The sequence below is a fragment of the Callithrix jacchus genome, chromosome 10 (genome assembly GCF_049354715.1).
Source record: "Callithrix jacchus isolate 240 chromosome 10, calJac240_pri, whole genome shotgun sequence".
NCBI lineage: Eukaryota > Metazoa > Chordata > Mammalia > Primates > Cebidae > Callithrix > Callithrix jacchus.
Genome location: NC_133511.1, coordinates 73,794,164 through 73,805,596, shown reverse-complemented (window position 1 = coordinate 73,805,596; position 11,433 = coordinate 73,794,164). Strand labels below are relative to the sequence as shown.

Genomic DNA, 11,433 nt, shown 5'->3' with positions numbered 1-11,433 from the left:
AGTAGAGTGTGTGACTATTTACTCCTTGACTTATTTTAAGAGGGTAGGTCCCATGTTCTCACTCATAGGAGGGTGTTGAACAATGAGAACACATGGACACAGGGAGGGGAGCACTACACACTGGGGTCTGTTGGGGGGAATAGTGGAGGGACAGTGGGGGTTGGGGAGTTGGGGAGAGATAGCATGGGGAGAAATGCCAGATGTAGGTGAAGGGGAGGAAGGCAGCAAATCACACTGACACGTGTGTACCTATGCAACTATCTTGCATGTTCTTTACATGTACCCCAAAATCTAAAATGCAATACAAAAAAAAGAAAATACAGAACACAACAACAACAACAACAACAACAACAAAGAGGGTAGGTATATCCCTTTTCCCCTCACTCTTGGACTTAGGAACAAGTTGCAGAGGTATGCAAAGCCCTTGAAGTGATTTATTTACGGACTTCCCTGTCCCTGTTTCTATTTATTCATCTTCTCGTTCACCAACATTTAAAATCCTGTCTTCTTTACCTAACACATTCATATCCGGGACTATTTATCCTCTGCAATATATATGATTTTGCTCCATCCATTATGTCCTCGTTCTACTTTTGTCCACTTCCTCTTGCAATAATAAATAATGCAACTTTGTTGTTTCTCAGCTTTCATCTCACCTCCTTATATTCATACAATAATTTAAAGTATACCATACTTTATGTATGGAGCATTTGTATGTTGAATCACTATCATTTGTTGACCTCTTTCTCCTATAAACAGTACCTAAATTTCCCTTTGGGGAATTTTTTTTAAGTAAACATTTTCAGGTTTGCATAGTTGGAATTGATGCTATACCTGGTTATAGGATAGAATGCCATGAATATTGCATATTAGGTAGCATTTCTCATCTCATTCACAATCACAGTGTCTGGTTTATAGGTAGATAGTCATGTAATACCACCATAGTAAATCATGTAGGAGGGTTCTTGAATTCGTTTTTGCATATGAAAACGCTCTTTCCACAGGATAACTGGTACATTGTCCACTGGATACAGAGAGGATCTATCCCTAAGTGTTAGTAGCCTTACTGCCACTAAAGGGAAAATATTCATTGAGAAAAGAACCTACTCTAGAAAAGCAGAGAGGAGAAATAGAGAAAAAAAAGAAATCCAGGTCCTGGTCACATTATCTGAGTTCTGGATAAAGCCTAGCCTGAAGATTCATTCATTCCTATAGTTTGCTGGAACTGAGCTAATAGTCTTATCGATTGCTCAAATCAATGTGAACTTAACTCTGATTGTTACACATACCTTGTGAAGTTAATAACATCATCTTGATTTTATCAAAAAAGTAATAGAGCCAGAGAAGAGACACGAGGCTCAAAATCATATAACATCATCTTGATTTTATCAAAAAAGTAATAGAGCCAGAGAAGAGACACGAGGCTCAAAATCATATTAGTTCAGATGTTTTGACTTCAAGTTAAAAAGTTTCAACTATAAAATTATCTAAAAGACTTTCCCCCCAAATTTAGCATTTTCATATTACTACTAGAAAATATACAGGTTTTCGTATTTCCAGGCCTTCCACAAAGAAACTTCAGTTTACTTGCCGTAACACATTTCCTTACCATTGCTCAAGCTGTCTATCTTGTCCAATCAGATTCTCTGTCCAAATCACTCTGCCTTTAGTCATGCTCACATTCTTTTCTCTCTTCTCCATTTGTGCCTATTTAGTAACATTCATTCAGTCTCTGCTTTCATTTCTTAATGAGGAAGGTCTTGGTGGAATTGGGTCTCTTGTGTGAAGAGGTGTTAATTCCCTATGGAAACCTGGAAGAGTGGTATTCTAGGTTTGTGTAGCGGAGCTTTCTTATCCCCATACAGTAAAATCTGTATGAATTGTGTGTAAGTTCTCCAGAGATTTCCCTCAGGGCATAAAATTTAATGTGGTGTAATATAAAATCAATGCATTGAATCAGGAAGTCATATTTATTGGAGTGTTTTTTAATCGAAGAGGTAAAACATAAATGGTATGAAAATCAGGGACAGTCAAGGAACTGAAGATTCTGCTTCAGTACCTGTTGGTGGGTTTGCCATCTGTAGTTATACACACTGATAATTGGAGGTACTTACCAAGTGATAACTCAATGCTCAGGTAAGAAAGTCAGTGGCTGTGCCTTTCATAGTCACATACAATTCTGGACAGTAATGAGATCTATAAATGGTTTGCTTGTGCAAATCATCGATTTTTAGAGGTATGTAGTTGAGGGAGTGGGGTGAAGGTGGTCAGAAATAAGTTCAATTGGGTAGAAGGATGAAACCCTGATGAGTGAGTTATTTGCCCAAGATCATATGATTAGTTAATGCCAGAGCCAGTAGAACATGTCAGTAATTCAGCTGAATCAGCATTATGTTATTTCAAGTTAAAGGGAAAAAAGATGGAGCATTTAAGTTCAGCTTAAAAAAAATTACTCGTGAAGGCAGTAATTTAGATTTCTTCCATAACTTTTCTTTATCAGCTCCTTAATAGTTGTCTGTTATTAGTAGAATACTCTAAATTTTCTCATTTTACAAACTTATTTGGTTTTATAGGCCTGGAGCTGAATATGTAGTTTTGTAGATTAGAAATGATAGTTAATTTTTTTTCCTGCCAAGTCTGTTTTGTTAATTTTACGAGATGTTTTACATCCCAAATATTTTGTTATAGTTAATACATATATTTGCTTTTTAATATCACTATCGTCAGACTCAGTGAATCAATTGCCTTTTCCTCTCTGCTAATGTCCTAATGATATGAAATCAAGACATGTCTTCAGCTTGCTGTGTCCTTCTGTCCTTCTGGCTTCCTCCTGACCCACAGTAAAATTCTGCTGGTTTTTGAAGCATCACACAAAGGCCAGTTTACAGCTCCATTCTAGTACTAAGCTGCCATTGAATGCCTTCTATTTGAGCGAGGTAGCTTTCCTCCTTATGCTTTTTCTCCCCTGCCTAATGGACCTTCCACCCATGCCATGCCATCTAGTGATTAGGTTTCCCACCCTCACTGTCCATTCAGAAATAATCTTTCCCTCATTTATATTCCTAAAGCAGTTGTTATCACTCTAGTTCCCCTTAAATGCCAGCCTGAGAAGTGAGCATTGTATTCTACTGATAAGGGGAGACCCTGAAGGTTCTGGGAGGGAGGATGACATTGTTTTGTCAGCGATTTGAGGTACAGATTGGAGGAAGAGGTATAAAACATGGAATAGCCAGTTAGGTTTCCGTTTAATGGTAGAGAAGGTGAAGGGAGAGGAAAACAGGCAGTGAGGTGGAGCAGTGTCAGTGGGGATGGACTCGTGAGGCCAGGGGACTCCAGATTTTAAAGACTTGTGGGCCCTGACAGTGAGGGAATACTGGGGGACAGGGATTGTTGATCTGGTTGAGAGCAGGAAGAATAAAGTTGCTTTGCCCTGAGAGGGCCTCTGGAAGGGCAGTTGGATTGGGAAGAAAATGGTCATTTGTGCATGGGACTGGCAGGCCCAAAGTGACTCAGGCGGCATGTGTGCTGCCTATGTGCCCACCCACTGCTATTCCATGCTCCCTTCAGCCCAGCTCCTATCTGATTGAAGTTGAGGCCTTGGAGCCTGCAGTTTTCTATCAACCAATTAGAGAAACACCCATGTCAGAGCCAGAAAGGATCATTCTGTTGCTTCCATTGCATACAGATGGGAAACCCAAGTGCAAGGAGAGGCAGAGACCCATCTTGGAGACTCTGGCAGAGTTAGGACTGCATCCAAGCTCCAGACGAGCTCCCAATCCAGGTGTAACCACAACCCAGGTTCAGTTGCTCACTGCTTACAGAATCCAATTAAGGGAAGAGGTACAGGCTCCTGCCTTTAAGGACACTGCTTCACTTTTTGGGCAGAAAGCAGGGGGTTTTAAAAGGGAACTTGGCATTAAGAGAGGAGAGAGAGAGAGCAATCTACATAACAAAGATGTTGCCAGATAACATTGACTGTTATTTTGTACTTTAAAAACAAGATTTCTGAACCAAAAATACTTCGCTTCTTTATTTATGTCTTAAAGATTCACTATTACAAGTCATTGGCTATTCTTTAAAGGTGCCAATGTGAAGTTCTGTCAAAATGAGCTTGTCATTACATCTGCTGTCAAGAAGTCCAATCTCGAACTCATGCTATGGGATTGTGCATGACTTCATACTCGATATTCCAGGTCCATAAAAACAACAGAAGATTCACCTACTGAAATGAGAAGACAAAATCAAAGCTCTGTGGCTGAATTCATCCTCCTGGGCTTTGCTGACTTCCCTGAACTCCAGGAGCGGCTCTTTGGGGTTTTCCTGGTTGTTTACGTGGTGACCCTGATGGGAAACGCCATCATTATAGTCATCATCTCTTTAAACCAGAGTCTCCACGTTCCCATGTACCTGTTCCTGCTGAACTTATCTGTGGTGGAGGTGAGTTTCAGTGCAGTCATTATGCCTGAAATGCTGGTGGTCCTCTCCACTGAGAAAACCATGATTACTTTAGTGGGCTGTTTTGCACAGATGTATTTCATCCTTCTTTTTGGCGGGACTGAATGTTTTCTCCTGGGAGCAATGGCTTATGACCGATTTGCTGCAATTTGCCATCCTCTGAACTACCCAGTGATTATGAACAGAGGGGTTTTTATGAAATTAGTAATGTTCTCGTGGCTCTCAGGGATCATGGTGGCTACTGTGCAGACCACTTGGGTATTTAGTTTTCCGTTTTGTGGCCCCAGTGAAATTAATCATCTCTTCTGTGAGACTCCTCCGGTACTAGAACTTGCATGTACAGACACCTTCTTATTTGAAATCTATGCTTTTACAGGCACCATTTTGATTGTTATGGTTCCTTTCTTGTTGATCCTCTTGTCTTACATTCGAGTCCTGTTTGCCATCCTGAAGATGCCCTCAACTACTGGGAGACAAAAGGCCTTTTCCACCTGTGCCTCTCACCTCACATCTGTGACCCTGTTCTATGGCACAGCCAGTATGACTTATTTACAACCCAAATCTGGCTACTCACCAGAAAGCAAGAAACTGATGTCACTGGCTTACACGTTGCTTACTCCTCTGCTCAATCCGCTCATCTACAGCTTAAGAAACAGTGAGATGAAAAGGGCTTTGATAAAACTATGGCGAAGAAAAGTGGTTTTACACACAGTCTGACTGGGAAGCTGTGTGAGATCTGACCACTGCCGGGGTAAACTCTATTTAAATTTAAAGGGTGAGAACAGATTGCATTATTTTGTAAATATGTTAAATTTGTTGAGTTTTTAATATTTGAAAATGTATTTCTTTCAACGAAGAACTGATGTCACTTGTTTTTAGTAGATACGTACGTTCTCATAACATATGATACAACAGTTTATTCATCCATTTCTCTATTATGAACATCCAGGTAGCTACTGGATTGTTGTCATTAAGGCAGTGCTTCAGTAAATGCCTTGTTTCGTATGTTCATATGTACCAGTGTCTTTATATCTGTGTGATAGATTCGCAGCAGTGTGGCTGATAGAATGAGGAGTAGCCGTGTTTTTTTTTTTTTTTTTTAATTTTTTATTGGATTTTAGGTTTTGGGGTACATGAGCAGAGCATGCAAGACAGTTGCATAGGTACGCACATGGCAGTGTGCTTTGCTTTGCTTCTCCCCTCCACCCACATTTGGCATTTCTCCCCAGGCTATCCCTCCCCACCTGCCCCTCCCACTGGCCCTCCCCTTTTCCCCCCAATAGACCCCAGTGTTTAGTACTCCCCTCTCTGTGTCCATGTGTTCTCATTTTTCATCACCCGCCTATGAGTGAGAATATGCGGTGTTTCATTTTCTGTTCTTGTGTCAGTTTGCTGAGGATGATGTTCTCCAGATTCATCCATGTCCCTACAAACGACACGTAGCCGTGTTTATAAATTTTATTAGCTGCAGAATTACTTTTCAAAATGATTAGAGTTCTTCAGACTGATCTGAAGGCTCGCCGTGCCTTGGTAACAGGGTAGAGCTTCAAGAGGCAAACAGAGTGATGAGGTTTTTATTGTTGGATTGAAAATTTGTTCCACAGATGAGTAAAAAGAAGTGCGCCTATTTTTGGGGGCCCAAAATGGTTCCACTTCATGAAATCACACAAATTATAATCCCAAACTGGATTTCTCTTGACATCTTTCCAAATATTTATACAGTGTTGGTGACCAGAGAGCTACATGTGAAGTTTTCTGAATTCTCCTTTGATAATATTAGTATCTTTTTCATTTACAGACCACTGATTTAGAAACTTTTATGAAGTTTCCATTTGTAGTCTGTGACAGGAAAGTAAAATCTTGGGACCCCAAACTCACTATGCCAAAAGGAAAAGTTAAGCTTGGAAATTGACTCAGACAAAAAAACCTTTCCTTTTGTTACTAAATAGGTAGCTACAGGATAGCAGGTCACCTGTCTTCCCAGGTTACCTCCCTCGCCCTGACAATGTAAATTCACAGTGTATCTTCATGGGTACCAGACAGGAGGAGATGAAAAATTGTCCCTCTGCCCACCCTGAGACAAATGTATATTTCAGTTCTTCCTCTACTTTGTTTACTTCATCTTATGTAAAATGCAGATTTACTAGCACAAGACAAAAGCGTGGCTGACTGTTCCTCTATGCCCTTCTTTTCACATGCAACATGTGGATTCAATGAGTGCTAATCAAAGCCTTCAAATATAACCACTTGCTTCACACGTCTGCCCTCCCCTGTTTTTTCACTTTCGTCCTTCCCCTCCCACTTACTTTTCCCCTTTAATATTGAAGTCCGCAGGGCGTGGTGGATCACATCACTAATTCCAGCACTTTGGGAGGCTGAGGTGGGTGGATCACGAGGTCAGGAGATCGAGACCATCCTGGCGAAGTTGGCAAAATGCCATTTCTACTAAAAATACAAAAAGAAATTAGATGGGCATGGTGGCATGCACCTGTAATCCCAGCGACTTGGGAGGCTGAAGCAGGAGAATTGCTTGAACACAGGAGGTGCAGGTTGCAGTGTGCTGAGATTGTGCCACTGCACTCCAGTCTGGGTGACAGAGCGAGAATCTGTCTCAAAAATAAATAAATAAGTAAAAATAAAAAAGTTGAAGCCCTCAGAAGTCTCTTTGTAAAAGTGCAGGCCACAAATTCTACTGTGGCTTGTGTCTCTTTTTCTCAGGTATATCCTCAGTCTTGGTAAAATAAACCTCTAAATTGATTGAGACCTGTCTCAGACATTTTTTTAGTTTACAAGGCCAAAATGTCCCTGGATACTTTGTTTATAAACAGTGAATGACTACTTTTTTATTGTGGGAAGCAAATGTAAATGATTAATTGTGCCTATTTTCTATGGTCCTTGAATGACATCACTAATTGTGTGGCTTTTCTGAGTGAATCATTTTACATGTTGCAAAATATGGATCATTTCATGCTTGCTTCTTATTTTAATGTTGCTGTTAGAGAATCGTGAGAACCCTTTATTGAATCTACATCACATACAATTCTACTGCTCTTAATTTCTGCCTCAGGAATGGCAAGAAAGGAGTAAAATACTGATACTGTGATGTTAAGATCAGGTATACATACTCTGCTAAATGAAGGGATGTCATTAAAATTCGTGTATATTATTTGGGAATAGATAATACATATATATATCCATGTGATATTTAAACTGTTTTTAGGTTTATAATTGTTAAACACCTACTGATTTTTTTGTGGTCTTTATTGCATGTGAAATTTGACATAAATATCTGAATTGTTTATTAGTATTATTTCAAATAATATAGAGTTGATTGAATTTGTGTTTAAGGAATTCCAACATGAAATCAGATCACATTATTCTAAATGAGCATGGGTATATTTGTATATGGTCTATGCACTGATTTGTAGTTTTTTTTGAGGAGATACACACTATTACTAGTGAATCTGGTTGGTCTTAATAAAGGAGCTCCATGTTGCTTGGGCTTCTGCTCGGCGTCACCTGAACTGCCCCTGCAGCGTTCCCTCTGCAGGACACACACTTTCTTTTGACCTCACTGTATCTTGCAGTCCTTTCCCATATTGTAACTTAGGTTAAGATATGTCCTTTTTTTTTTTTTTTTTTTTTAATATAATGGTTAGTCTAGGACGTGGTGGCTCATGCCTGTAATCCTAGCACTTTGGGAGGCCAAGGTGGGCAAATTACTTGAGGCCAAAAGTTCAAGATCAGCCTGGCCAACTTGGTGAAACCCTATCTCTACTAAAAATACAAAAAAAAAAAATTAGTCAGGTATGGTGACACGCACTGTAATCCCAGCCACTCAGGAGGCTGAGGCAGGAGAATCACTTGAACCTGGGAGGTGGAGGCTGCAGTGAGCTACTCCAGCCTGGGTGGCAGAGTGAGACTCCATGTAAAAAAACAAAAACCAAATATACATATATAGATGGGTTAGGTTTATTTTTCTTATTAATATTTCAGTTTGGGGGTAATTTCTATAAGGACGGTGCCGACTTTACCTTGCTATTTAAAAATCTGAACTTCATTATCTATTTTAAAAAACCTTGCTTTTATTTATTACAAAATTAATTTATTTCTTTTAAATTCAAGCAGTAGCAGATGTATTAAGTAAAAATACAAAAGTCTCTCTCCAAAACATCTATTTTCATCCCCCAATTCCATCATTCCTAAAAGTAACCATCTAAATTATTTTATGTCAATATTTTTTCTAATTCTTCCTATATATGTAAAACACTGATGTGTATATATATATGTATATAATTTTTATAAAATGAGAATAAGAGTTCTTTCATCTGGTTTTGTAAAGCATGTCTTTAGCTTGTTTCTAAGACTATTTTTTCTCTTCTGTCTTGGACTTTTTTGCAGTTTTGTTGCAAGGAATGCTGTATATATATGACTGACAAGATTTTGGAATTTATTGAGATTTTTCTTTTTGATAAAACATATAGTCAATTTTGTAAACGTTCTATAGATATTTTGGGATAAAAATATAGAGTGAATGAGGTAAAAGTGTTCTTCTGTCTCATATTTATTTTCATTGCCATCTGCTAAACCAACACTTTGTTATTCAAATCTTTCCATTTTGTATTTTTTTTGTTGTTGTGTGTTTGTTCTCTCAAAGTTTGAGAAAGGTGGGTTAAAATCCCCACATTTTGATTATTGTTTATCATGACATATTAGATTTAGAGATTAACATTTATATTATTCCCCACTTATACTTTTAAATATGTGTCTGAAATGTTTTTTCATACACTTTTTATTGAAATAAAAAATATGTAATGTGACAATTCATGGTTCTACATCTCAATGACTTCTCACAAATTGTATATCCTATGGCCTCCTTTATTGCTCAAGCCAGTTTAGACTAAACCCCGGGTCTTCTGATTTCCATATATTCCCTATGAGATTAATATCGTTATGTTTATTTTACAGAGAAAGTAATAGAACCAGAAAGTTGAGTGATGTGCTCAAAGTCATACAAGCCAGTCAGGACATTTTCACTCCAAGTTAAAAAGTTCTTGTGTGTGTGTGTGTGTGTTGGCGGGGAGCGGGGGGCATCCAGGCTTTCTACAAAGCATCTTTAATCTGCTTGCCATGACTTCCACCATTGCACAAACTGTGCATTGTATCTGCATGAATCCTCTAGCCCTAGGTCACCTGCCTTTGCTTACCCTCTCACTCCACCCCTCCCTTCTTTCACTATTGACAACATTCATTCAGCCTTTGCTCCTGCCTCCTACTGGGAGGTGTCATAGTGGAATCGACTCTCTTGTGGTAAGAGGTGCTCATTCCCCATAGACAAATGAAGGAGTGATGCTCCATGTTTGTGCTCTTGAGTTTTCTCACCTGAGAGGCCAAGTTTAAGCCTCTTTAGTTACCACAGAAAAATACAGGAAGGTCTCTATGAAGTGATTTCATGTTCTCCAGGGAGGGATTCTCCAGGGCATATAATTCTGTGCCACAAAATGTTATGGAATAAATATGCTGAATCACTTTGTTGTATTTATGAATAGGTGGCTTTTGACTACAGGAGAATCTTCTAATAAAGTAGTATGAAAATTGAAGAGACAGAGTCAACAGATAGGAAAGTGCAGAACCTGCTCCTGTGCCTTTTGGTGGGTCTTGTGTTTATAGATACCCTCACTGATAGTTGGAGATGCTGTTGAAGTGATGGCTCAGTGCTCAGGAGTCACTAGGCTCAGCTGAAATATTTGGATCAGTAGACATTTTCGGTCTGATGCTAATCAATTTCTTTTCCTTTTCAGAGAAAAGTTCAGGCAGTAAGTAGAAGTGTAAGAGCTTTGCATGCACAAATCATCATACTCTGAAAGTTTGCAACTAGAAGAGAGCTTGGTCAGTAAGTCCAACGGTTACCTCTTTCCATTGATAGGCTGAAGACTTGGGAGGGGAATGATCTGCGTAAATATCACTTGTCAGTGATTTATCCAAGACACCATGAGGGTCTTCTAAGGTATAAACATTTTCTATTTTTTATAGCATTGTCTAAATTTTCTAATTTTTAAAACCAATCTACTTTAACATAGTTGGAACAGAATACATGTTGGTTTTTTGCCACTAGAAATATATTTTAAATATTTGGCCTTGCAGAATCTGTTTTAATAATTGTAGGAGGTTTTTTTGACCTCCACAATGCAATACAATTATTGTTGTTATATACAGTCACTTGATTTTAATACATGATGATGGATGAGTTCGGATATAAAGCAGTTTTTCTTCTGCTATCTGCTAATGTCCTACAGATCTATACTCAAGACAACGTTGTATGTCTTCAACTTCCTGTGTCCATCTGTCTTCCCGGCTTCCTTGTCTCTTACGGTGAATTTTCTCTGTTTTTCAAAATATCACACAAAGGGCAGTAGGCCTCCATCCCAGTTTTGTGGTGTCATCAAGTGCCTTCTGATGAGTGAGTCAGTCTTCCTCCTCCTGCCATCTTCCTCCCGCCGAATGGGCTTCCGTTCATGACATCCTGTGATCATGTTTGTTCATCCTCCCCCTGCTTTCAAATGTCATCATTCCCTCACTTAAATTTCTACAGCACATGCTATTAATTCCCAATTGTGTTGTGTGCTGACTTCTTTTAGGCACTCTATTCCTTAAACATAGAGTCTAGATTTTTCTAATTTTAAAATATATTTATTCTAGAAATGTTGGTTTAATGCCTATTATGAACCAGCGAGTGTTGCAGGCACTGTGTACAGACCAAAGAAGCAAACAAAAGTTTTTCCCTCTGGGAGCTAAGCTCTAGTGAGGTGTGTTTGTATATATATATGTAAAATATATAAAATACTATGTAAAATACATAAAATAGTAACCTATTTATATTTATATAAATCTATAAAATGTATTTTATACATATTCCTTTAAAAAAGATATATAGATAATATATTATATTCTATGCAATATAATGTTATGAAATCAATG

The 11,433-nt window shown here is 38.6% G+C and overlaps 1 protein-coding gene across 1 annotated transcript; it reads left to right on the top strand.

Moving 5' to 3' along the window:
* The first annotated feature begins 4,227 nt into the window (after positions 1 to 4,227).
* Positions 4,228 to 5,399, top strand: OR10A3 (olfactory receptor, family 10, subfamily A, member 3). Its single transcript, XM_002755024.6, has one exon. The coding sequence runs from the start codon at positions 4,228 to 4,230 to the stop codon at positions 5,170 to 5,172; it is 945 nt and encodes a 314-aa protein (XP_002755070.4). The 3' UTR covers positions 5,173 to 5,399.
* Positions 5,400 to 11,433: the final 6,034 nt, after the last annotated feature.

Bases quoted from the DNA above. Each gene is read 5' to 3' on its own strand.
- OR10A3 (XM_002755024.6), top strand. From the start codon at position 4,228: ATGAGAAGACAAAATCAAAGCTCTGTGGCTGAATTCATCCTCCTGGGC.